The sequence below is a fragment of the Ornithodoros turicata genome, chromosome 1 (genome assembly GCF_037126465.1).
Source record: "Ornithodoros turicata isolate Travis chromosome 1, ASM3712646v1, whole genome shotgun sequence".
Classification (NCBI taxonomy): domain Eukaryota; kingdom Metazoa; phylum Arthropoda; class Arachnida; order Ixodida; family Argasidae; genus Ornithodoros; species Ornithodoros turicata.
In genome coordinates this window covers 30,355,086-30,382,367 of record NC_088201.1, presented here as the reverse complement: position 1 = coordinate 30,382,367, position 27,282 = coordinate 30,355,086, and the positions used below count along the sequence as shown (strand labels likewise).

Here is a 27,282-nt window from a genome sequence, read left to right as displayed (position 1 = left end):
TTCAGGAAAAACAGGTCATTTATCAATGAGGAATTGTCTATACAACTTTTCATCATCTGGGCTTGAAAATTGTGGAATGAAGTTGACCTTCAGAATTTCAGCAAAACCTTCTGACAGACGTGGCTCCTCAAACTTCTTCCTGAAAAGTAACATTCAACAGAAGTAGAGTCACAATCAAGAATTATGATTTAGCCACTGAACAGAGAATTATTTCACTTCTGTTGCTATAACTGTAACACCAGAAATGATATGAAAAGCTTTGTCTCGCTTGGTTTCTGTGTTTTCATTTTGTCCTTTCGCTTTGAGCTGCTCAAGGTACGCAACATTTCCAAAATAGCTGAGCTCTTGCAACAAGCTTTAAGGACCACAAAGATATTTTCATAAATAAAAATGTGGTTCACAGCTTGCAGTTCTTATTTAAAATTTTTAACTCACACACTCCTTATCAATGCCATATTACTGCGTGTGCAAAATGTAAATCTGAAATAGGCTGGTACAGCTGCTTGACACAGCCACCTCCATGCAACTGAAGTCATGTATTGTAAGCTCACACAGCTAGCTCAAGCAAAGAGCTGTTGCAATACACATCACTTACAGGTTACCCACAATGCCAGCTGCAGTGGGGGCAGAATTGTTGTGCTGTGCCATTGCTGTTTTTGTGAATATCTAAATTATTCGATATCAGACTGGCTCTTATTTAATGGAAACAGACACTGTACGACAGACACAGATGCAACATCCTCTGTATTGTTTGAGTGTGTTATGTGTCGCTTGATTTAGAGACATTGTAATGGTGCATGGTTGTTCGTATCACGTTGCAAAGCGTATTCCTTTAAAGGGGCACTAAAATGCAAAAACTTGTTCTCAAGTGAAAGTCAGTGTTTCAATTAGTGTAACGCAAGCAAAATTAGTTCACACAGCGCTACAGTTTAGAAGAAAAACGCAATGAAAACAGAGCCGTCTTTCGCGGCAACGAATGAGATCTCCAGGAGGCAAAAATTGGCGGCATCCAATGAGACAGCAGGAGAACCACGCGCATACCTATCTTCGGCGTGTGGATTTGGAACGGGTGCGATCGTAGTGTTCTGTATATGCGCTGCATGGTGCACACTGCTGCATTTTTCAATACCGATTCACTGAATTCTAGCACACAACAGTTGTCGTGAATGTTCCACTGACAACATTTATCTTCACGTCCTTCAGACAGCGACTCCAGTCCGCTTCGCAAATTAACATAGCATGTAACGTGATTTGAAGTGAACTTGTTTTTGCATTTTAGTGGCCCTTTAAGGCTTTTGAATAAACCAGGTGTTTAATGTGTGGCAACCACAAGGCATTTCAGCCATTAGAAACTGCTGAAACAGTTGTCCTAGTAGTAAAACAAGCCATAATGATTTGCAAGTGTCCACAAAGGAAAACATTCAGAAACATTTCATCTGCGTGTGGCCGACAAAGTACATTGCATTTAGAGACCTAACAATCTTTTTTCACATACATTCAATAATGTCCATTCTATGACCAATCTAAGCATAAGTCATCAGTATTCGTATATCCATCTGTATAATGCAGTCCTCACGTTCCAGTTAGGGTTCGGATCCCGAACTAACAGGATTCTGGCAAAATTTTGTGTCCCGAAATCCTGGGATTTGGCCTTGCAAAATCCCCGCGTGCGAACCGAGCGGATAAACACGTAATCTATTGTAAGATAGTTGAGCGAAAGACCTCATTATTACGCTACTCTGCACAACAAATATGTAAACCCAAACCAATTAACTACTCGAAAAAATGACCAAGTGTCTAAGCCGGTTTTCTCCTGGAATATGTTTCGCTGAAGGTCCCGATACATAAAATAGAGGTTACGAAAGCATCCAAAGTAAAATTTAAAAGTTAAGATTTCTAGTTAATCAATGAGCATATGCAAATGAGCCACTGACTGCTCAGCCCATGGCCGATGTCTCAAGGATCTTTACAAAAAAGAAACTTCTTCGATAGCACCACCTGTTTACCAATTATTCAGCCGGGGGATTTATGTGGAACACCCGATATTATGTCAATGCCCTCTGCCACGTGACGATGAAACGATGAGCCGTCAGCTACAAAGATCTGCTGTCCCTGGACTCTACTGTCATCCCTGATGAAGGAGCCAAGTCGGCTTTGAAATGTCGGGACCACCTGCTTCTAACCCTTGGTTGGAGCCTAATTTGTCTTAAGTTAGAGTTTTACTTTGATGCAACCATAAGCTGATGCATCTCGGCATACATCACGCGGAGGTGTGACTGAGATGATGCGATTGAGGACTGCTTTAAGATACGCTGAAACATAATTTTTTTTCTCGAGTCGGTGGTTTGATTGCTTGACAGAACAAAAGCCGGACTGTTCTAACAATGGCATCACAGCAGAGAAAGCGCTTGCTATAAAATTCCATTGTAAATAATTGGATGCAGATTTAATTGAAATACAGTCAAACCTCGTCACAACGAAACGCGATATAACGAAATTCGCGATAGAGCGAAATAATTTGGATTCCCCGGCAGAGGGCCATAGAGATCAATGTATTTTAACTCCCGCTACAACGAAATACTTTTTAGCCGCCGCCTCGATAAAGCGAAAGAACGAGATAAGGTTTATGACCCCAAAGCCGATTTCAGGGTCACGAAAACAAAGGGCGCAAGCTGCGTCCTGTTCCCGGGGATAAGGATGACACGCGCGATTAGGGTCGGGAGGAGTCTGGTGCCTACAAAAGGAAGTCTGAGTCATTGGAAGGTTTGGGATTTTCCTTCTGAGGTTTTTCCTTTTCGCGCTGGTTTTGAACTGCACGGTTGCAGTCAAGTCAGGACGAAAAGAGCACGAGACGCAAGGCGTCAACGCGCGCGTGTGGGAAACGCTTCGTTCACGTGGCAGCCTATACGTGACGAAATCAGCCAGATTTTCTTGACGGGGACAAACATGACGTAGCAACGAAGGGCCTTGCGGAAGACGCACTGCCACAGACGTACTTGGAAGGTGTGCGGGATCGCAACACGATATAGGGAACGCTGCGGAGGCTTGGGCGGCGTACGAACAATGCGCGACAGCGCATCTTCTAGGCACGACGCAGACGCGAATAACCGGCTATTTCACGCAATAATAAAATGCCGTAGGTGCTGTTTGGCGCTGTATTTGTAGTTGTTGTAATTTTTCGAGGTTCGACTGTATTTTGCACGACGACTCTGAGCATCATAAAGTAGCAGCATTTTCACAGCTTGGGTCCGGGTCCTGACTGTAGCCTTAAGATGACCAAAAATGGTTTGTACCAGAAAGATCAACCACAGTTTTCTACTGCACGAACTGAGTGGTGGACAACCACAAACGACAGATAAAATATCCTCTCTCTGTAATAGTGATGCAAAAAGCAACAATCTTCTGTTCTGAAAGCACCATATTTGCTTTTGTTGACAAATGAAGAACTAGTGCAGTCATTGTGTGCAGTATAATAAATGCCCCTCACCTGTAGCTGTACAACACCATGTCTGTAACTGGCACATGCTCCTGGCCTTTGAGGTGCAGTTCCCGAAACTATTATTCAAAGCATAACATCAGTAGGGCTGCAGAGAAATGTGAACACTGTATATGCCACCATTTCAAACTGTGCTTAGCCATCACTGCATTTTACTTTTTGTGGTGTTCCCAAAAGGCACAGCTTGTGCTGGAACCCTTGGGCTCATATGGTTTAGAACGGTCAATAAGAATCTCGTATGCCACCCTTAAAGACCCCAATAACAAACACTGTCAGGCAACACTATTAGCACAACTTCACTATTCTTGTAGAAAACAGGATAACTAAAGCATAGCATAGCTTGCTAAGAATGGTTTTCGACAACAATTTTACAGTATTACGATTTCCATTCAATACTTTACTTAGAATTACTTGGGACATTAAATACCCTAAATAAACTTAAACACAACCAAGCTACGATGATCGGTTAAACAGATTTGAATTTTCCCTTTATAGTAAAGCTAGCAACATACAAAAACCATTCATGTTTAACAAGGGAAACAGCTCGCCTAATAGCACTTCCAGGCAAGCGCATGTGCGCCCACATTGTCATGCAAGATTCCGAGGTACAGACAAGGTGATGTGTCAGTTATGTACTACCTTGGCATCAGTGCACGTAGCACTGTTTCTGACTCAAGTGTCAATTTTTGGCACAAACTATTTGTGTTCTATGGAGCACCACAGATAACTGCAGTAAAAGGAGAGTTTAGGACCCAGACCTACAGATCTTCTGCATTGGAACAGCTCTAGCTTCTATACCTGATCACTTAACCTGGGTGTGTACATGTAAACAACGTGAACAGCAGGAATGAAGATAACATCTCTGAAGACCAAGGCAGCATAGCACATTATCTACAGTAGGACATTTTGCCATCTGCTCTGCCATCATCTTGCACCCTAGCATCAGATTCCAGCATGTCAAAAAGCCAAGCAAATCCTGTTGTAATGTGGAGTCCCACATTCAGCTGTCAGAAGCCACGAGTTTTATGTGCTACTGTTTCTTGTACAAAAGTTCAAGTTCTCTATACTCTCCCCTTATGGACCAGAGATAGTAAAAGAATGCCACAAGGTTGACAACATTGCCTTTTAAGATAGCCCAAGGATTTGCCTTCAACAATTCTAAAAGTGTGAATAAAACAGAGAAGCTGATCAAGTCCAGATATTTAAAAAAATGGAAGATGTGTACTGTTTTTGCTGGAGATGGTGACATTTCCAACAACTGGCGACAAGACAGCTTCAGCATGCACGCTATAGGAGAAGCACGTTTTATAGGTAGAGCACTGTGTTTCAGAGCTAAACCCAGTGAAACCCATTTTTATCTCCCTATTTGCGTCATTGTAACTAAGGAAAAAAACCTCCAAAAACAAACATGCCAAAGCACAAATTTAGCTTCCAATACAGGCACTGGCTGATGCTACACACTGTACATTCAACACAGCCACTCAGCATCTCCACCTGATATCACCCAATTTTACTGCTCCTGAAATAAAGTCCTGTTTACCTCAGATTTAAAAGAATGGAAATAAAACCCCAAAACACAGGGGTCTACTAGGGCACCAGTTTTGCTACAGACAGACCTCTCTTATGTCTGTGTTGGTGTTGCAGGTATCCTGGTTTGTGTTTATTTATTTATCTATCCCATTGGCTCTTTGGAGAAAACTCAAGCAATTGAAATTCTTGCATAACATTGTTTACAATAAGATTGGGTTAACGTTCAAAGATTATTTGTCATATAACTTCAGTTGCTTGACAAGACAGAAACGCGGCAAGCTCATCCATGAGCTTCGTTCGTGGAAGAATGTCTTGTAATTCTAATTTTTCCCTTGCACAGTGCGCAAGTGGAATGATTTGCCAGCAGGTGTTACAGAAATTTCTTGTTCATCCTCATTTCCATTGGCTATCGAATTTTATCATAGTACTATTCCTGTTGAGTGAATTTTGGTGTCCCGTTATCATTCTGCTATTGGTTTATTGTTAATTTTTTGTTTTGTTATTTTTTTGCGTGCAGAGTTGTACTTGTGCGTGTACTGAGTTGTACAAAGAGTACTTATTTTGCTGTTAGCTGATAGTTACCATTGTGTATATCTTTTTACCTGCCTTGGCTGTCAACTGACTGCAGGCAGTATTCACAAATCAATTTCTCAGTGAAATGGGGGCTATTTACAAAGTGGCTCATTACTTTGTTCTGCTAGAAACAGATTTGCTACATGTTTATATTTTGGGATTGCAGTACATATTACTATACGTAGTACAAGGAATCACCTTTGCTTGCTTAGGCTGGGTTTGAATCCTGGCTTGTAACGACTTGTAAGTGAGTGTTACGTCAAATTCCTGCAAGTCCTATATGGGATCCAATCCAGCCTTGCTGGGAAGCAGTGTCAGGCCCAGGAGGACTGGAGGATCGCCCCCCTCCCCTCACATCTTCAGGTGAAACATTACGATTCCCCGCACCACCCCTCCACCGCTACGTGCCTCAACAAGGAAACCCTCCCCAAAGTGAGGCAATATCACAAGGCTTCGAATGGGGGTAGGATTTAGGGTACAGTAGGTGGCCAATATAAACACCACTGCACCTGCACTGAGATAAACTTGATACTGAATAAATTTCTTAATAGTAGCATGGGGAAGTAAATCGCATGTGTATAAGTACTCAAACACATAATGTATGGGGCCGGTTGGTACATATCCCTTGGCCAGGCGACAAAAGAAAAGAATGAGACAGCGACGACGCAACTTTCAACCATTTACTGACACTGAAAACAAGCGAACATACATTCTAACCGACGCTCCCCCCCCCATGACGTTATGTCACAGATAACACTTGATGCCAAACACCTGAACACAGCAAAGAAAGGTTGTTGGTTCGGGTGAAATCGGTGATTGGCATCAAGTGTTATCTGTGACATAACGTTATGTAGGGGGAGCATCGGTTAGAATGTATGTTCGCTTGTTTTCAGTGTCAGTAAACGGTTGAAAGTTGCGTCGTCGCTGTCTCGTTCTTTTCTTTTGTCGCCTGGCCAAGGGTGTATAAGTACTCTTTGAATAGGGGATTAACTTTTATTTTCACAAAAACTGTGAAAACTATTTGTGGAAAATTCTACATTTAATTTTCCCACACAAAATTAGAGGCCTTTTATAGAATATTTATTCTGCTCAAGATGTTTTGAGACCAACACAAAAAGACTGAAAATCATTTATGGGTAAGCAACAATTGTGAAATATTTGCCATCAGACAATCAAGCATATTAAGTCCAAAGTATGTGTTCAAGTATGTTCACCTTGTTGTTGTGCTTGGCCTGCTCAAGAGTGCAGTTCAAGATCAAACATCTGCACTCACAATTAAACTTCTTTGCCACAGTTGTGAACCTGTAGCAAGAAGAAAGTAAAATCAGGCACAAGCTACGCTTAACTTCGCTGCAATAAAGACACGTAAAAATGAACTAAGCACAATTGGGAAGGCATCTGCAAGGAGACACCACAACCAATTCAATCTGTGCAGTGCACACAAATGAGAAGAAGGATTTTATGCTCCTATAAAGCATTGGTGCAACAAGTAACACAGCTCAATGTAGGTAACATGCTGCAATGATTTTGTTTCAACATTTGTTTTAACTAGGGGTGTGCGAATATTCGAACTCTCGAATTCGAATCGAATATCAAACGCTCGAACTATTCGATTCGCGAATCGAATATCCAATATTCGATTTTTTGAATATTCGACTATTCCACGAATATGAGCGAGACAACCCGAAAGTGGACTTCACCTGATGCTTCCGTGCATGAGGTGAAGCCTCCTTTACGAAATTGCCCTTGTTGCAGGACCAACACAGGCCGGACGATGTTTAGTTTAAGATAACGTTATCAAAAGTTAGTTTTGGTAGACATCGTCTGTGGAAGGGGTGGCGCCCCTCCCACATGCAGTTAGCGGTGCCGACGAGGGACTTTGATTTGATGTCTGTGAGGTTGCCTTTCAAAAGTTAGGACTCTCGAATAATGACTACAGCCCACGAACAAGAAGGGTGTCTTAAAGATGTCCTTTACATCTAAAATTTCAGTAGTGCAACTTCCTAGGACGAGTGCAAAGAAACTAAAGGGTGTTCATGGCAAAGCTGAGGCAGGATGCCAATTCGTTTGTTTGACAAATGGCCTGTGGTTGTCTGAAACAATTACAGCCTCATCCATATAACATGCTACTGCCTGACAAAATTTTGAAATGAAGGTAACCACTGCAGTACTCCAGTAAGTGTAGGCTCACCTGAAAAGCAGGAAGCACTCTCATGTAAAATTAAAGAGTAGGGGCTTTAAACAGAAGAATTGCATGTCTCTCTTGTGACCGTTAATGTCAGAAAAATTACACTAAAGCCATGGGCTACAAAATGGAAACTTTTAGTGCGAAAGTCACATATTGTAAATTTTGCAAGAATATTGGATATTCAATTTGGTATTCGGAATTTTTTCCCTCATTCGATTCGATATTCGATTCGACTTAAAATATTCGGATTCGCACACCCCTAGTTTTAACATTTCTGTGATCTTGCAGTGTTTGTGTAGTTTTTTGCTCTGTCAAGGTATTCACTTGATTTTCAGGTTACATCTATAACAGAGTTTTGCACCTTCAAAAGTGCCTGTACAATTGAAATGAGAACCGTGCCTTCCGTATGTTTTGTTCTTGCATTTCCGGTTCTTTGTAAAATGGCCGAAAAGTCTAGCCGGAATATTGCTTCACATGGTAAAATAGGCGGAAACCTTTAATTGCAGATTCAAGCATGGCTTTGAGAAAATCAACTGCAGGTTCATATTAACTCATTATATTATGAAATTTTTATATATTAATTTTAGAGCAGAGAAACATGCAACTCGTACGGGTCCAAACACAAGGTTCAATTATTTGCAATCAAGCACCTCTTACGTGGTTCTGTTCTCCAGGCTCTAAAAAGCATGCCAGATTCAAAAAATACATTGTGACAATGTGGATCCGGTACTTTAGAACACTGCGATACTAGCCCTCTCAAGCACGTTGGTTTGTCGAAAGATGTCAGACAATCAACACTGTACTTTGCAAAGAATGACTACATCCATGATATTTAATCCAATGGGCATCTAAAACTGATTATGCAGAGACTCATAACATTGACAAAGGTATAGTGCAGTCATGTAGTGACAAATACGGTTGAGCTACCTTTTGCGGCTTTCTACATCAGGACTGGTGTTATCTATAACCACACTGTGCCCACTGCTCAGTGCCTTTTCACACTCACTGACACATTTTTGCCAGGAGCCAAGTATATCCTGCAATTGGCAACAAAAGCATGCAGAGCATAAAAATGCTACATACATATACAAGCAAAAACTGCAGTTTTTCAATGAAACACTAGAATAGCCATTCTCATTAAATTGCTATGGCACCATTTTGTAGTAGTATGTTCCGACTTATTTAGCTGCTTATCAGCGTTAAGGTAAAAGGGGAACAAGCCTAAGTGATGAGCTAAGGCACAAGGTGTCACTATGGGCAATTGCAACAAGAGAGAAACTTGTAAAGAGATATGGAAGAGATAAGAAAGTGAAGTTGTATGTGGTCTACGAGGATCACGTTTCCGTTTCCGCATTTCCGCGACCAACAATACTACTACCTTGCATTAGGGATCATGCGTATGACAACGAAAACGAACAGACTCCATGAAACTGCGTACTGTCACTTGAATACTGTTGAGATTTTAATTGCCACACTGGCTGATCGGTATCTTACATAGAGAGAAATAATTAATTAATTATTCACAGCCACAAGAATGTGGCCCCTTGCCGTGTCTCAATTAATGAAGCTGCCATCCTGATTCAAAATTACCACATATGTAGTAAATAAGATACAATTTCACATTTAAAACTTCATCTCACCCAACAAATACAGCAGTTCACCGCTCAACATCATTGCCGCATGCAACATATAGAGCAGCTACCCCAATGCTGTGTCCGACACTTCAGCTCTTGCTGTCAGTGAGCGCAGTTGGAAACATGACAGGCAGGGCCCACACGGTCATCCTGTTGTACGCACGCCCCATTATGAACATGCAGTGGCAATGCACCGAATCTACTACCTTACGAAATGTGACAGCTTTCTTTAGCGCATGAACACAGTGCAACAAATGTTGCCTAACTCAAGAACTGCACTTGATTCCCGCTTCAACCCTCCTCAGCAGCAACCTCCCTTGCAGATGGAATGTCGCACAAGGGATACATCATACAAGGGTGGAGTCTCCCTGAGGTGATGCAGCTTTGTAAACAACACCCGACGACTCACTGTCGAGAGCTTTACGCTGAGCTCTGAGCTCTATGAGTGTGTGCAACATAGCACAACATAGCAAGAGACCCAGGCCATTTTTCAGAGTTTTCTGTAATAGATCTAGTCCTGCAATAGGAGGCAAGAAGGGGCTTTCGCTATGGAAAGCCGAATCACAGAGGAATCTCTCATCACAGACAAAACTTTCAGACATGCAAAGAGTGATATCTCCCCCCCCCCCCCCCCCCATTACAGAGGTTAATATTTTATGGGCAAAAAGAATAAAAACCTTGGTTTCATTAGCAGTGAAAAGTAGCAGCAGTTTTGCACTTACCCTATTGATGTGGACATATTTCTTTGACACAAAATTGTGTTTTGCAAAGTGTGTTTTCCCAGCTGACAAAAAAAAAAAAAAAAAACTAAATTCACACATTGAGCAGGTACCTGCGTGTGACAAAGAATGCATACTTACATGCTGGAAATCCTACAAGGATTACCACCTGCGTTAAATCAGAATTATGGTAAGCTTAATTGCAAAAATAACCATTATTTTCTACATTCAATTAACTTTACCAACCTCTTTATGGTCCTTTAGCAATTGCTCAGATTCTGTGAGCACCTTCATCTCCACTGTCTTCTGGGATGATACAACTTCTGCTAAGGGCAGATTTGGCAAATTGCGCTGAAAAGTTCACCAGAAAATTAAATGCATGCGGCATGATAAACCTCAGACTACCTAAATGCCTTGTAACTGCAGATACCACAGTTTGTACCCCATCTAAGGAAGTTCATTCAAAAGCAGAAATAAGTTGCATGAAAAAAGTAAAAAAGAATTGATGAAGCCAGGATAGAGAAGCTGCACATCCTGACACAGCTCGACATAGTGATGAAAAGTTGGGAGTAGCTAATGAAGGGGGCATTGCAACTGGTTGCATATGAAACAGACACAACCACACTGCAACATTTATTGCATATTGTTGGGGTGCGACAGCAATAATTTCCACGGTTAGCACAAGAGGGCGAAGACAGACAACGGCAGTCGTCATTCCCGGGGGGAAAGTGATAAAAGGCAGATTGGGGAGGGCAGTGTTTCTTTTGTTTTTTCTGTGACTGGACAGGAAGACACGCAAAGAAGAGCTCGAGTGGTTCAATATTTGAGTCAATAAATATGCCCCAACGTTTGAATCTAGTGTTTGTGTTCTTTGGGTCGTAGTTGGGCCATGAGACAGGTGAGGCGGTGAATCCTAATGAAATCCCAGAACATCATAATACAGAGTCATATTTTTAGCATGACAGACATATCCAGATCTAATTTGTAGTGTATCACAAGGCCAAAATATAATCTCTGTTGTGGCAACACAGCAGGTACATGCAAGAATGCAGTTGATATAATATCCACTGAATGAGATGACTTACTTAAGTTATTCACATTTTGATTTGTGACAGGAGTATACATGGTGGTTTCAGCTTCACTAGGTTTCACCACAGTCATTTTCAGAAATAGCAGCAAAACAACGTATTTCAAATCACATCCGTATACCTTTGAAGACCTGTTCCGGTTGACAATCACTGTCTCCTTGTTTTATGCATATGCCACAAATCTTGTGTTATGATATAATACACAGCAACTGGCAGTAATTACATGGAATGGAATCAAATGGAATTACATGGAATTACAACAACACGAGCAGTGCAAGGAGAGGGACAACTGTGAAGAAACAGAGGTTTATATCCTATCATATGACCCTTTGTAACATCAGCCGTGAAAGTTGCTGATGCAAGCACCACTTAGTGTGAGCAAGCTGTATGTATTGGCTTCATGATCATTGTAAGTACCTAAGAGCAACAGAGAACACTCCACTCCATGAAACATAGCTTCACACAGCAATGTGAATCAGCAATCTTTGCGTCCGCACATTCCTATTGCAATGTCCAGTGAATATCAACATCCTAACTGCCTAGATACTCACAGGATCAAATGATGGCAATTCAAATTTTGCTGGAGACTTCTTCAAAAAAAATTCTTCAGGGGTATGAAATCTTAGTCCTACATTGAGAGCAAACTAGAAAGAAAGTGCATAATTGTAAATAGCTGACAAAGAATAAATCCCTCCCCCCCTGCAGTATCAATTGCTGACAAATGCTTCTCCCTCCACAAATATTGTCCTTCACATGTGGTTAATAAATTGTTTACCAGCAGATGGCAGTCTGTTCAGAGTGATTGCGAGTTCGTGGCCTGACACAGAAGGAGCGTGTGCACAGACACAAAATTTTATCATGGAACATAGGTGCTCTTTAAGGTTGACATCATCAGAAATGGCGCAAGCGTGCTACACAGTTTTCCAGTGCTGTGGGATGACAATCACACTTTCAATTTGAAAATTCTGCAATATTCTAGCCACACATGCTGTCAGTTTCTTCAAACTAAGTTTTCTTCTACAAACAGTCTGTGGTCTCATTTAATGTTTTGCCTTTGTAATGCCATGTAAGGTTTTGCAGTTGCCTAGCACTGTTTCCCGATTTCCGCAAACCCATACAACCTCTTACGAAACTTTTGTAATTATTTTACTGCACGCCACCCTCGTCTTTTGCAACACTTCCACCTGCTTTTATGTAATATCACGAAATATTACGGAATATCACTTTCAGAGATATTATGATAACAATCAATTAATGATAGAGTGCTTTTTCGATAGCATTTCCACAATTTTCTGCTGAAATCACTTCAGAAATGAGCACCTTCCCAGATTGTACGCTAGCCACGCAAACACTTCTGCACATGGCATAAGCCGTAAGTCTTACACACAAGCTGTGTACCTCACAATAGGGGCATTGTCAGCAGGAGGCATATACCAGGTGCTGTCCACGGACCTGATCCTGTTACATATTGAGGACTTTTCACTGTTGCTATATGTACCAGGGGTGTGCATTGACTCACTCAGCCTACCAAGATGATTACGACAGCAACCCATTGGAATTGCCGTATTTCCCTTGACTTGGTTTAGGGGAAGGAATACCATGAGTATTGTGCGTCACTCCTACACGAGCTCCATAAAGTAGGAGACAAGGATTCCTCAGTTATGAAGTTCTCCTGCTTCATGACAATACTCCAGATTATTGTTGGGATGCCTATAATGAAGGGCTGTGGCTTCAAGACGATTGAATAGCCACCGTGCAACCCAAAGGTGCAGTGACCACTGTCAAGTCACAAAAGTCGAGAAATATCCTTTTTAGGCCATTTTGAAAGAAAAGTACTGAACATTTTTTCAAGAGCACAGGAGTGTTAAATAAAAAAAAAATGTGAATGGCACGTTGAGACAAAAAGAGGTAGTGTTGAAAAAGTGACACATTTCGTTTTGCTTCTATATTACCATTAAATGTTAGTCAGGCCAGAAACTTACGGGGCATTCTTTGTGCATACTGCTACCATTATGATCGATTTCCCACAAGGACACTAATGTAGCCAAATGTAGCCAACATGCAGTTAGTTGGGTTCTAGGATAGTAGAAGTAGTACTTGCCAATCTATCAGAAGATGAAAAATCTTTTTTCCTTCTAGGTTCCCAGTTTGCCTGTCGACCAGCAGCATCTAAATTAAGGAAGTGATACACTGTTGCATCCAGTTTGCTCAAACTAGTTTACAAGCAGAGAGCAGAAGCTAATGTAGTGTAGTAGGCATGACACACATCACTTGTAGACGCTGTAACCGTTGCACCGGTTATGGGGCAGATTGCTGACAACCCCGTGCAGTTCTATCCCTACAGATGGTTAAGGAGCTGAGAGATTCTGATAAGATCATGTGATAGCAGGATTGCCAAGAAACCCATATTTCTCCATCATTGCATCAAGCAAAAGATTGATGAAATGGGAACTATTCATCAGAATTTGGACATACAGTCACACCAGTACACATTTTCTACATGTAGATGTGTGGTCCTTTGTTTCACAAATTAATCAAGTTGTTTTTAAACATTTATCAGCACAAAAGGCATAAGAAAACACAAAAATTATGCCTGACATGAAATATATTGACCAGGTTATTAGACATATGAGTGAAAAGAATATGTTTATGTATAGAAATTACAGAATAATCGTAGTCGACCCCCCTTTATCCGGGCTTCAATTATCCAGGTCCCGTGCTATCCGGAAAAAAATTGTGGCCACAGATTTCAGTCCATGCATTTTAGCTTCATTTATCCGGGCTCCAGCTTCTGAATCCAGACAAGAATTTTCAGGAACTACTACAGAAAAGTACCTAACAACCTGCTTCACTTATCCGGTTTCGGGTCGGAGTCAGTGTACAACCGACATTTTTTTCCAGCGGGGGCAACGACCTTGAGGGTAGAGTGAACTAATCTATACTCTGCTTCAAGAATTTCCCCCTTTCTCAGGGGTGATGGCGGGGCTGAGGACCAGTAGGGTTGCCACCTTTCGTAGTGAAAAATACCGGCTGAGGGAGAGGAGGTGGAAGAGAGGGAAAGGAGGAAATGTTCGTGGGAAAGGGAAAGTAAGTGAGGGGTGGAGAGTATACAGAAAGAGAGAGAAAAAGAACGAGCGTACTGGCTCAAGACAACAATGATAATAATAATGAATAACTAAGAAAACGACTGGTGACTACGGAGTTGGGTCTGTGCTCCAGATTTATTCAAGCTGTAGTGGAATGTTGAAAGGAAAACCCCGTAAAAGCCCCTATGAAAGGTGTTGAGCCACAAATACCGGCAAAAGGCTGCCGGTATTCCTACCGGCAACCGGCAAAGCGAGCAAATAACTGGCCGTGCTGGTATAATACTGGCCTGGTGGCAACCCTAATGACCAGTCCAGTCATTTGAAGCTGTAGAGGAAGGGAGGTCCTTCAGTCCGAAAGTCAAAGTGTGTCAAAGTCCCCCAGCAGATCTTGAGTACCATGATGTGGATGGACATGATGAAAAGTGTACCATCGTTACTGATGAAGACATAGTTTATATTGTCAGTTGCAATAACAATAGCCGTGAATCAGATGCAGACACTGAAGGACTGAAGGACTGAAGTACACTGAGTCCCGAAATGCACTCAGAACTGATTTGGTGTTTCTTGAGCAAAAGAATAATGTTCCCAAACGTAGTGCCATAACTAAGAGCATAGGACAACCTTGTGATTTTAGTAATCTTGCACAAATGAGTATGGACAGCTTCGTATGCATTACGAAATAAATACAGACCTCGTGGACATCTCAAAATATTGCGTTTCATTTATCCGGATGCCCCACCATCCGGATATTTTCGCTGGGAACGGTCAAGTCCGAATAAACGGGAGTTGGCTGCTGTTTCAAATCTGAGGTCTGAAGAGACCTTGTATCCAAAATTTTGAGAAAAATGAAGGGCACCTAGTCAAAGGTAGTTGAGATCGTGACTGCACGCAAAAAAAAAAAAAAACATGACAGTTCACTCTAACAGTGCTGAAAAGAGTGCTGCTGCATCCTAAAAACAAGGGCTATGAAAGAAAAATTATTTTAGCCTCGCATGTGCAGCAACTGGGGCTGTTTTTTTACCTTTTGTCTATTATAATTTTGCACAGTTATATTATTGCAAAGTTAGTTCACATATCTTTATTAATTAGTGAATAAAATTTTAATTTCTCAGGACATTAATTTATCTGCATGAAAACGCTGAGAAAATATTGTCTATGCATAACACCTTTTACGTAGATATGGCAGAGCTGTGCAAATAGCCAAATTTCCATTGCGAATAGTTTACGAATATTTCACTTACACTGCGAATCGAATCCGAATAATTTCTTCAGACGGCAAATCGAATTCGAATAATCAGATGAGGAACAATTTGAGTAATTTTGAATACCTCATGGTGAAATATTTTGAGGTGTTGTGCTCATTCAATGATGTTCTGCTAGAAACTTGTGAGCCTTTTCACCCAGCATAACATATTGTGAGAGAAGGGTCCCTCTGTGTTGTGTATGGTAGACTGCATTAGTGGGATAAACTGCATTGAGAGTTAGTCAACATGGTCCATGCAGCCTGCTTTGTGTGCATCTCCTCATTTCTACATTTACATTGTGAATTTCCTGTACTTTTTTTTAGAAACTGCACATATTTCCATCTGTTACTGAACATAACTCTGAAAGTTGGGAGTACATTTACTGGAACATGCAGTGCAGAGAGTACAGTGTTGACCATGAGCTCACAGAAGTCATAGACTTTAGTGACAAAATATTGGATGTACCTGAGGAAGCGTGGACCTCCACGCGAAAGCTTGTACAAATTAAACTTAAACAGAAATCTTCAGTGTCGGCTTCTGTATTTTGTTTATGTGACAAAATATTGTAAACAATGTAAAGCGGGCTTCACCTATCACTCGAGTGTAATGAGGTGAAGCCGACTTGCAGAATGGAGCCGCACACCAAAAGAATTGCAGTAATGTGAAGTGGGCTTCACCTAACTCTTGGATGTAATGAGGTCAAGCCCATTTGCAGAATGGCGGCAGCGATACCTTCGTTCAGTACTATTCGAAAAATATTAGAAAATTTCGAATACTGAAAATAAGTTGCGAATAGCATTCGAATAGCATCAGATACTAGTTTCATATTCGAAATTTCAAATAATCGCACAGCTCCAAGATATGGTAACAGTGTACCACTAATTTCAATCACACTTCATAGTTCAAGTGTCACGTAACACATAGGTAACAGCGCAAGGAGATGTAGAGCATGTTGGTTGGTATACATCATGAAAAGGAATGCGACGGTTCCGTTGTGTTCCTTTTTATGATACATAGGTAATAGTCTCAGTAGAAGCCTTACCTCCAACATAGAAGGACTCTTGCATGTCAATAGGAATGTTTCCATTTCCTTCTGTTTCTAAATGTCTCCAGACACCAGGCACAGGTTTCCTGAAGAAACCGAGCCCAAAGCAGACGTACACTTGTGCGTTTATATTTAGGTGCTCAAGAATTTTTTCAAGCTTTCCCATAAATGCAGCCTCATTGCTGTAACCCTTGGCGACACCTCTTTGATTAGTGATCACAACAATTTTGTAACCTTCCTCAGCGAGACTTTTCAGCTTTGTCCGAACTTCAGAATATAGCAACCTGTAGAAGGAATAGAGCTTTGTAGACAGAGTACAGAAACACATACAGGTTTAGAAATATACATACCTTTGTTTATGCATAACATGGATACTCAAAAAGCCATATAAACACTTACTTCCAGTCCTTTACATCTACGGGAAACACCTTGCCCGACTTTGTTGTAATAATTGTCCCGTCAAGATCAAATGCTGCAATCTGAAACCAACAAAAATAATATTTTACACTTGAAGGTAACTCGCTGGTGCAAGTTTTTCATTCTTCTACAGATTTAGATTTAAAAAAAAACAAAAAAAACTGGAGAGCAGCACTGATGCCAATTTTGTGGGTTATGCGTCAGTGTAACTGCTGGACGACTAATTAGCTAAAATTGATTCATTTACTTTTTAATTAGATGTGACCAGCAGTATGGCCGAGCGGGGTTAAGGCGTCCCACTCGTTGGCGGTAGCCAAGGTCGTGCTGAAGACTGGGAGGTGGTGGGTTCGAATTCTACCACTGACTGTGCTGTCTGAGGTTTTCCCTGGGTTTCCCGAAGACTTTCCAGACAAATGTTGACACAGTTCTGCCTGAAGTCGGGCCAGGATGCATACTAACCCCCTGTCCCCCACTCCTTTCTGCTGTCCTCTCTCCATCTGTCCACATCTGTACGCCGCTCATAGCCAATGTTGTTTCGCTGCGCTAACACAGAATTAAAAAAAACAAAATATGTTTTCGTGAAAATGCAAGACAGCAGAATTGGAGGCAATCATTCTTTGTATCCACCTTATCCAACTTTCTTAAAAATCCTGAAACGAGCACGTACTTTGATATGCAGAGGCAAAATCAAAACTGTACACTTCTCGAGCACAGAAATGACATCACTTCCACTTATGTGGGTCGGAAACTGGTCTATCTGGCAAGCAGATCAGCCTTTATTCCAATCAGCTCGATCTCTACAAAACGTGGCTCTCCGACACAAACACCCTTTCCCTCTCTTTGCGCTCGAGAAGTGTGTGGTTTCAGTTTTAGCTCATTTGCACAGCTAAATTTGGAGAGTTGTATCTCAAAGTACATGCTCGTTTCAGGATATTTAGAGAAGAGGATGGATTTAAATAATAGCTGACTCCAATTCTGCTATCCTGCATTGCCCCGAAAACATCCAATTAATAAGTTAAGTAATGAATTTTAGGCAATTAGTCATCCAGTATGGTTACATCCTCTTTCCCATGTCCCATAATGTCCGCCTGACCGCATAACTCACCTGTGAAAACTGCACGTAGGTAGCTCTCATAGCTTTAGTATAAAAATTTTGTAAATGATAAAAAAAATGCCCTGTATAATATAGGGTAAATCAATGAAAACCTGTGATGATTGTCAAAGCAGTAAGGTTGTTCAAGCCATTTCCTGCTGAAGTCTTTTGCTACTGCATGGTACCACAGTTCGTAATTTCCAAAACTTTACTTGCATATATCTGACAACCTTGAGGAATATCATGCTAGCAGACAATTAAAAAATGGCTGCTCACCTTAGAACTATGTTGTAGCCCCTCAGATCTAAACAGTAGAACATGATGTTCAGGTATACGTGTCCAGCCAAACTCTGAGACAACGCCAGAAGTTTTTGAAGGCGGTCTTACACTAGAACCACTTTCACCGTCAGCTCTCATGCTGGAGAACTGACAAGATGCTTCGGTAACATGTTCAGTCCTTGTATCACAGCTATTACTCACATCTTTAGCAGCTGCAAAATTACAAATTATGTTAGTGTACACGAGTGAAGCCAGGTAACTTCTATGAATTAAAGAATACAAAATGTGTGTTGGTGAGTCAAAATGAGTGTGAAAGTTGAAATGATGTCACGTCTTTGAAACCCTAGAGAGATTTTAATAAATACTTTGAGCCAAAGCAGCCTCTTATCCAATCACACTGATGCCCAAAGTTCTTTTTGTTAAGCAAAATGATAATGGCTGGGAGATTTCAATATACTGTATGTCATAATGACTCAACTTACTGAACATTACTACAACGTTAATGTGAGCAGCAAACAACAACAACAACTTTATTTGAGGATGATGATTGCAAACATCAATTATTACCATACTGTGCTGACAAACTACTGCAGTTGCATTTCCAGACTGCATAATGTCGCTACCAGAGTTCTGCGAATGGGCCAATGTCGGCCCAGGACGCATACTAACCCCCCTGTCCCCCACTCCTTCCTGCTGTCATCTCTCCATCTGTCCACGTCTGTATGCCGCTCATAGCTACAGTTGCTTCGCGGCGCTAACACGGAATTTTAAAAAATATATATATATATATATATATATATGGGCCAATCCACTTGACCTTAACAAGCGATCCAACTGACATCCAACAGATCATGAGTTACAGATGTCTTTTATTTCTTTTTTTTACTGCTAACTCTGAGGGTCATCATAATATTTTTAGGGTTCCAGTCATTATATCTGCAATTAATTGATGCAATTGTTCTGAGACACAGGTTTAGATACCATTATCAAGCATTTGCTTCTACTATACTGTGTAAAAGCAGGATGTGATCAGTTCTGCAAGATTTTCAAATTGTGAACAGGGTCTTCATTCAATTCAACACAAGCTTATGTTCTTAAGCTCCTCTATCATTCACGTATCAACCTTACATATCACCTCCTATACTCCCAAAATTTTTTAACACCACGCCACTTAGTTTCCTGGAATCTTGTGACACCACATAGAGAGCGTCAGACATCAAGATTCAAGAATTTGATAATTCATGGCTTTACTTCGTTAGACAACTATTATTATGAGCAACGCCACAGTGGTTTGTCTGTGGATTAATTTCGCCCACCTGGGGATTCTTTAACATGCACCGAAATCTTGGCACACCGTATTTAACATCCCTGACAGAAGATGGTGTATCTAAGCAACTTGTACCCTGCCACCAAGTTGCTGGCGTCCTGGATCGAGCCTGAAACCTTGGTAGGCGTACACACAACCAACCGAACCACAGAGGTCAGCAGATTCAAGCGTCTTAAATGCATCCACAAGAGGATATTTTTCATTTATACGTAAACATACAAAATAACATACAAAATATTTTGCCTATTCCTGTACTCGCCAAACTCTTTTGATAACACTGTAGAAACCCTGCTCCTCAGTACCCTCCAGAAAAGGCATACAACGTGGAGCAAAAATACGTACATAAAAACTATTCCTATTGAAAACGATCCACAGCACCAAGCATGCCCCAAGAGCTATTCATACCTTCTCCCATTTTTCTCTTTTTTTGGGGTGGGGGAGGGTCCAAAACACCAAGAGCCACTGCTGACATTGATAGCATGCACACATGAAAGGTGACCCAGGTGCTTAGATTAGCTTCTCCTTTCACATTACATTTCCTGCATTATCTACTAGAAGTCATATGCATTCCATGTGCTTCTCACTGCAAGTTACTTACACTTCTTGCAAGGAGGTTCATAGTCCGTGCTTTCAGATTTCCGTTTAGTAGATACGCCATCCTTTTCTGATGACAGCACTCCCTTATTTATTGTTGTAGGCAAGGGCTTTCTGAGGGGATTATGAGCATCCATAGCATCCTGTGCTGGTCTTTCGTATTTCACAGTGTATGAAATTCCATCAGGTAGTAAACTGAACTTGTCACCATCCTTTATGATTGCACTTTCACCACAATGCAGAAGTTTGGACAGCACTTTGGCTGAGTTTGGCCCAAGCTGTGTGATTGTAACAGTTCCGTTGCTGAAATCAGCCAGTACTTTAACTGAAAAGAAAAATGACACGAATAATAACTTATGGTAATCAGATAATCATTTATTTGATAGTGCATATTCACAGAGCAGGGCATGTACATAGACAGCATGTGCAAAAGTACACTTATGACTTGCAAGGTGCCAGCAGACCAACGAAGAGGTAGAGGAATGAGCCTCATTCTGTTCCGTCGAGGGACTGAGAATACTGTATAGTCTTACATGACTCATATTTGAACATGACTACAGCAGGGTGATAATGCCCAACATACAGAAAACCCACTATACAGCTTACCAGGTTGCGAACTTCTAGGTCATTGCAATAAGAAAAGAAGGTGGCTGACAGCCTTGTTGGAGGTGCAAATGGGGGAAAGATACACGTATTTATTTGTTAGAAAATTTTGTTGCCCGCAGTAAAAACACGGATGGAAAGGAAGTTTCGCACTGTACTTCCTATTGTTTTTACTTTTCTGCTAAAAGGAGTTTCGTACGTCAGGAGGTGAGGTGATATGACGAGGGAAAGGTATAGTTTTAGTTCGGTCGTCTCTTTCCTCGCTGAAAGAGGTCCTCCTGGTTCGCACTGCATGCATTAGGCACAGACCAGCATTAACATGCTGTGTGCTAGACAGATAGAAGTAGCAAACGAATCCTTTTTATACTGGATCCCAGGCCAGTACATGGACAAATGCAAATTATTCCATTTATGTCATTGAATATTTGGGAGTGGACAGCAAACTAGCCGTGCTTCATAAATAGAGCCTTAAGTTTTCTGTAAATATTTTTTTTTTCAAAATTCGGGGGGTAAATTCATGCGAATTCGGGTGAAAAAACTTCCAGTATGCTAAATTCAAGTAGAAATCAGGCTCACAGCCTTAACGGTTATGGTCTTAAAAACATAACTTGTAAACTGTACTCGTTTGGCACTAACTGTGATGTAACTGCATTTGCTGTAAAACAAGTTAGTGTGCATCCCTACAGACGTCTCAAAGAGGGCAATTTGCGGGGTAAAAATCACTCTAAAGAGGCAACCTTCAATTCAGGGTGCAAATTTGGGGAAGAATCGGGTTAAACCCTAAAACTTCAGGTTCTATTCATAAACAGCATTCATCAGTGCTGATGTAAACAGAAGTATTCTATCCATTCATACAATGCTCATTCACAATCCACACATCACCCTGGTATGTAGGAAAGAAGTCATGATAAGGTATCGCTCTGCACATCAGTGATTCACCTTTCAAAGCCTTGATAGCAAAGGGGAGGAAAAACAAACAGAGCGAACGACAGTTGGGTCTAGAAAAGTCAGTGTACAGGACATTTTTTGAAAACCACCGTACCTTGCCTCTTGGAGCACCGTCTATCTCTTATGCGAGTTTCCCGGCATCTCCCAATAATAAGTTCTTCCCCATAAGCTAACTTGATATTCGGACGGCTTGCGTCGTCGCTAACTAACGTACACGTTGTGAACATTGAAGTGAGCGGTTACCACGGAGAGCATGCGGGTGGTGCGGGCATACATGTGTACAAAAAGAAACAAAAACAAACAAAAATGACAACGTGCGCGTCACGTGATCTGCCGCGCGCCAGCCAGTTATTGGGTGTTTCTGCTTACTTTACTGACTATTAGATGCTAATAGAGCAGAGCCGTAGCGCTACTACCGCTGCAGCTCATGTAGTGTCTGGTATCTGGAGCGGGGGCAGATCGTTGGGGGGTTGGGGGTCCGCACGTACCGCAGTCCTGACCCCTCCCCCCCTCAAGTTCAATCTTAGCATGCTACGCTAGGCTTGCTATCCTATACCGGACACCCATCTCAGAAAAATTCTGGATCCGTCCTGGCTTGTAACCCATGGATCCGTGTCATAATCGGTGTGATCACGCATCACGCCTGATCACGGTGCAGCCGAAGCGTCATCGCCATCCAACATGGCGTGATCGTCTGTTTCAGGGTGCTGATGGGCAAGTGTAAATCGGTTATTGAAGCCGCTGGATGACGGCTGAAGATCTGCAAATTTACATTTTAGTCTTACTAGAGAATGCTGCGTACCAGAAAGTCTTAAATCCACCTACAATAAGAAGAACGAAGTCGATATGTTGCAAATAATGGACGCCGTTCTGAATGGGCTGCAAGGTGATCAGGAGACCCAATTTATGTGCGTTTGTGATTTTTCTCGAAACGACGTTATAAGGTAAGCGATTTAAGCGAGCCTGCAATTCAAGATGGAAGGTGCTGAACTTGGTGAAATACTTACCATCGAGTGGGATATGATGAACAAGTCCCGATTTCTCACGTTCAGTATGATAAACGCATTCTCTTTGCGTTGCCTCGTCTACCCGCTAACGGTAATCAAAACCCGCCTTCAAGTTCAGAAACCTGGACGACTTTACAGCGGAACTTTTGATGCATACATCAAGATCCTCCGGTACGAGGGAGTAGGAGGACTTTATAAGGGCTTTTGGATCAATACCATTCAAATATTTTCCGGGATCGGCTACATTTTTACCTACGAAAAGGTTCGAGACATGCTGACAAAGCACGCTGACATTCACGATCGTCGCATTAAAGGGCTTGTTGGAGGTGGTTGCAGCTCATTAGTGAGTCAAACAATTATAACCCCATTCGACGTTGTGTCGCAGCACATGATGGTCCTAGGACGCACGGACAAAATGGGGAAAATGGTCATGAATCCGCTGAACATACAGGTGGACCTCACCAAAAAGCGTCTGGTGATTGCAGCAATAGTTAAAGAGCTTTACAAAAGGGATGGATTACAGGGATTCTACCGTGGTTACTTCGCTTCCCTTCTTGCCTATGTACCAGGAAGTGCCCTATGGTGGATGTTTTACTCTGTTTACTCAGACGGACTTCTGCGGGTTATGCCAAGCTCTACACCTCACATGATGCTCAACTGCATGGCTGGACCTATGAGTGGGGTCACAGTTTGTCTAATCACAAACCCAATGGATGTAGTGCGAGCAAGAATCCAGGTACAGCGAATGAACTCGGTGCTACAGACTTTTTGGCAGCTATGGCAAGAAGAAGGGCTCAAGATGTACAAGATTGGTCTATCAGCAAGGGTCATGCAAAGCATCATCTCCTCTTTCTTGCTTGTGCTAGGCTACGAGACACTAAAACGGTGGAGTGTTCACGAACATTATAAGGACAAGATTAGGTGGTGACAAAGTTGAGAATAGTTTGGATGCTTGTTAGGTCAGTCTGGCTTCTTCTAAAGGAAGACAGTGCATGTTTCAGAATAGGCCATAAAATAGACATTTGTAGGTTCAGACCAGCAGTGTTAGTAGAGTTTTTTTATACTGAAAACACAGATGTCCTGCGTGTCGTTAAAGTTTATTTTATGAATACATGCTGCATAACATGCCATTTGAGTTGCTTCTATGTAGAACCAAATGGAATAGAACTAGAAGTGGCATTGTAATAAATATTAAGAGCAAAATTTTGTATGTGTTTAAGAGTGAAGTTTCGAGTACGCATATGACTGCATGGGGTGATATGGTGAGGAAGTGCTGTGACTGATTGATCTTAGTACATAAGTTGAGCTGGTGCTGAAATATAATGAACTCTTCAATTCATTGACATTAGTACTGGCTAGAATGGAACTTAAACAATAAACCTGTTTCAACAGGTTTACTCTATATATTGCATATCAACTGTCATATGCCCATCCATGTGTATCTTACTTTCAGCTACATTTATTCGACTACAGTCGAATGTTTAAATGAGCCACAAAGAAAAACAGGTTTCCCCATGCTGTCACTAACCACTGCAGTCACATACTTTTATCTAGATTTATCCAGATAGAGGTGGTGCTACAGGTGAGGCTAATGTAGATGGGTAGAAATCCAGCGAACCGGTAGAATGTAGGAAGGGAGTTGCCTCAGGACAGAAGCCGCCGATATTTCGAACAGAGACTGTTCTCTGTTCTCTGTTCGAAATATCGGCGGCTTCTGTCCTGAGGCAACTCCCTTCCTAGGTGAGGCTAATGGTTTTCAAGATTTTCCAGGTTTAGGATATGTGCCACATAACTTTCTCCATATCTGGCTTCATTGATTGCGATACATAGTTTCACAGCCATTAGTGAGTGGGGCATTTGTGGCAACGCTGATTTGTGAGGACTCAGTGGCTCATCACCCCCTACCCTGCTCACACAGACTCCAATACTGTGCAATCCTTTCCAAATCGGCCACTGTGTCTCAATAAAATGATATCAACACTCTTTTTGACAATTTCAAGCCAGGGATATTCCCAGGCTTTTAATCTGGGGGGGAGAGACGTCCAGATCTGCTGTTTTTGTGGCATTTGTGGCCTTTTCTTTTTTTTTTTCGTGGAGGGGGGGGGGGTGCAAGATTTTTGAGGGTGCTGGAAAAACCCGTTTGGTGCATCCGCCATGACTTTCTTCCTAAATACACGTAATCTGACTTTCACCAACTTCAGATGGAAATTTACTGATATGTCACTATTTCGAGCAGTGTACTGTCTAGTATTTATTACCAGCAGTTTTCGTATTTACAAAGTTTTGCCATTACTTCTTTACTCTTACCAGTACCGTCAGTAACAACACTCTTTTCACATCTTTGATATGTGGAGCACCATAATAGTTAATTGCAGCGATTTCGTGAGGAAGTAACAATGAAGGAAAGGCAGCAGACTCCTACTGACCATTTCAACAACCATTTTTCTTTCATTGTTGCTTAGGTGTTGAAGCCTTGAAGTGTTGTGTCTGTCCCTATGTACTGTGCTAGCCACGGCTTACTTTCGATTTGTGTCGTGGAATGTTGCTTGTCAGATGTAGCAAACAAAATGCAAAGGAACTGAGGGCACCCATCATGCAATTGTGACATTGGTCCTCTCTGCTTGTCACTGAACTTTTTTGGATAGATTACAAGTAAAAGCATGCAAGTACATTACAAAGTATAAAGCAGCAGTAACAAAGAGTAAGTGACAGAAATATTACACCTACAGAAGAAGAGTGAGCTACAGTGATCTGTCCACCATTATGTACATGAATAAATCTCACGGGATTTGCATAATTCACTCCCTTCTAGTTCCAAACAGCTGCAGTTCATAGAAACCTTCTGAATGAAGCTTAGTTTGTATAATTATGTAATCACAACTCAGTTATGCTCTGGTGGAATGAATTTTAACAATTCCTCATGGTTAATCCTTTGCTGTTTTGAACACAGTGGCTTCTCAGATATCCTTATTCACTTTTATATTTTATTTTTCACTGGATTGCGAGGGTATTTTTTGTTAAGAGAACATCAAAATTTCCTTGAGCCATGTGTTTGCCAGAAAGTAGAACTCAGAGGAGTGTATTACAAGCAATGTCATGACTTTTGTCCGTAGCCAATCACACTTGTGATACATGACCATTCTTAAATATTTTTATTTGCTCGGGTTTGGCGTACACTGCATTATACATGCACTAGAATTGTTGTATCTTCGATTTGGTTAAGTGCTTTTACCATATTGCCTGAACTATCAATTCATGTCCAAGTCCTTTGTTGGCAATTTCCAAGGTGTTATGACAAAAAAAGCAAAAATATTTTGAAGCTGATAATCGTAATCAGGTCAGGAGTAAATGCTCTGTGGGTACTACAGGAAAAAGTCATTCCCTAATTGTATACATATGCAATGTATTAGAGCAGTGGTTCTCAAGCGGGGTTCTGCAAACATTGTCCTGAGGTTCCATGAGCATGATACCATCAAGCTCACCTTGAGTAAAGCTTGAGTGTGTACCGACTGTGGCCAGTACCTCATCGTTTGCATGAGGATTGGCATCAAGATCGCTGGGCCTGAGTGGCACATCCAATGCTTTTTCTATAGAGTTGAGCAAACAGCTATCGTTAACAGTCATCATCAGTTGGCTCAACCCGCAGTCCCACAACTTCATACCATGTGAGGTTCTTACTGCTTTTCTCTTGCCTTCCAAAACCATGGTCAGCACTTCGAAAGTGTGACACTGCTCTGCCACCTATATGGACTTGGCATTCGCGAGCATCAGTGGTTATCACAGCAAGTTCTCTGTGGGGAAATACTGACAAACGTTTAAATGAACCTGGCCAAGCACAAGCGACGTCTGCCGACAAGACAACAAAGAATGAAATAACTTCAAATAAAATAAATATAATTTGCTACCTGTACTTGTGCAAAATTGTGTCTTTCATTGTGTAGTAACAGGTTCCTCGAAGTCATGCTGACACGATTACGGGTTCCTTTTATTAAGTCAAGAACCACTACTGAGTTGTTATAGATTAGGCAATCATAACTCACAAATAAAACCAACCTGTTCCTCAAAGTACCGTAATTTTCTGTGTATAACACGTGCGTTATAGAAAAGAAAAAAAAAGTTGAAAGAATAGCCCGTGTGTGATATACATTGATACATTTCCGCATAGGGCCACCAATTACCTTGTATAACACACAGGGTGATGACACTGGAGTTCCCGAGGGCATGCAACTGACCTTAATCCTCCAATTCTGACCGACTTATTTTACACTACTAAGGCTGCGCCCTGACAAAAGCCTGCTCTTGGAATTGAAGCAGTTGAGAATATCTGGAGTGCCACGAATTAGATCATGAACAATGCAAGTGGAGTTGCAATGTTGTCATGGTACATAGAGCTGTGCTTGGTGTATGGCTG

General features: G+C 41.5%; 2 protein-coding genes across 3 annotated transcripts; one reads left to right on the top strand and one right to left on the bottom strand.

Moving 5' to 3' along the window:
- On the bottom strand, positions 1–22,468 carry LOC135377847 (bifunctional polynucleotide phosphatase/kinase-like). 2 transcript variants are annotated; one of them, XM_064610555.1, is made up of 14 exons: positions 21,959–22,468; positions 20,318–20,638; positions 18,390–18,604; positions 17,003–17,082; positions 16,601–16,887; positions 13,330–13,397; positions 11,780–11,872; positions 10,387–10,491; positions 10,282–10,309; positions 10,144–10,205; positions 8,715–8,824; positions 6,814–6,901; positions 3,488–3,555; positions 1–139 (listed from the first exon to the last, which is right to left on the bottom strand). In XM_064610555.1, exons 1-14 carry the CDS (start codon positions 22,089–22,091, stop codon positions 16–18), a joined length of 1,782 nt encoding a protein of 593 aa, XP_064466625.1. In that variant the 5' UTR covers positions 22,092–22,468; the 3' UTR covers positions 1–15. The 2 variants fall into 2 exon arrangements, with proteins under 2 accessions (XP_064466625.1, XP_064466626.1); XM_064610556.1 differs by lacking the exon at positions 1–139 and having other exon boundaries at positions 3,532–3,584; positions 21,959–22,467.
- On the top strand, positions 22,259–25,678 carry LOC135377848 (solute carrier family 25 member 44-like). Its single transcript, XM_064610557.1, has one exon. It carries the CDS (start codon positions 22,840–22,842, stop codon positions 23,797–23,799), a length of 960 nt encoding a protein of 319 aa, XP_064466627.1. The 5' UTR covers positions 22,259–22,839; the 3' UTR covers positions 23,800–25,678.
- Positions 25,679–27,282: the final 1,604 nt, after the last annotated feature.

Bases quoted from the DNA above. Each gene is read 5' to 3' on its own strand.
- LOC135377847 (XM_064610555.1), bottom strand. From the start codon at position 22,091: ATGTTCACAACGTGTACGTTAGTTAGCGACGACGCAAGCCGTCCGAAT. The intron at 18,605-20,317 runs GTAAGTAACTTG...GTAATTTTGCAG, and splicing joins TGAACCTCCTTGCAAGAAGT to CTGCTAAAGATGTGAGTAAT. The intron at 10,310-10,386 runs GTTGGTAAAGTT...GATTTAACGCAG, and splicing joins TGCTAAAGGACCATAAAGAG to GTGGTAATCCTTGTAGGATT.
- LOC135377848 (XM_064610557.1), top strand. From the start codon at position 22,840: ATGGAAGGTGCTGAACTTGGTGAAATACTTACCATCGAGTGGGATATG.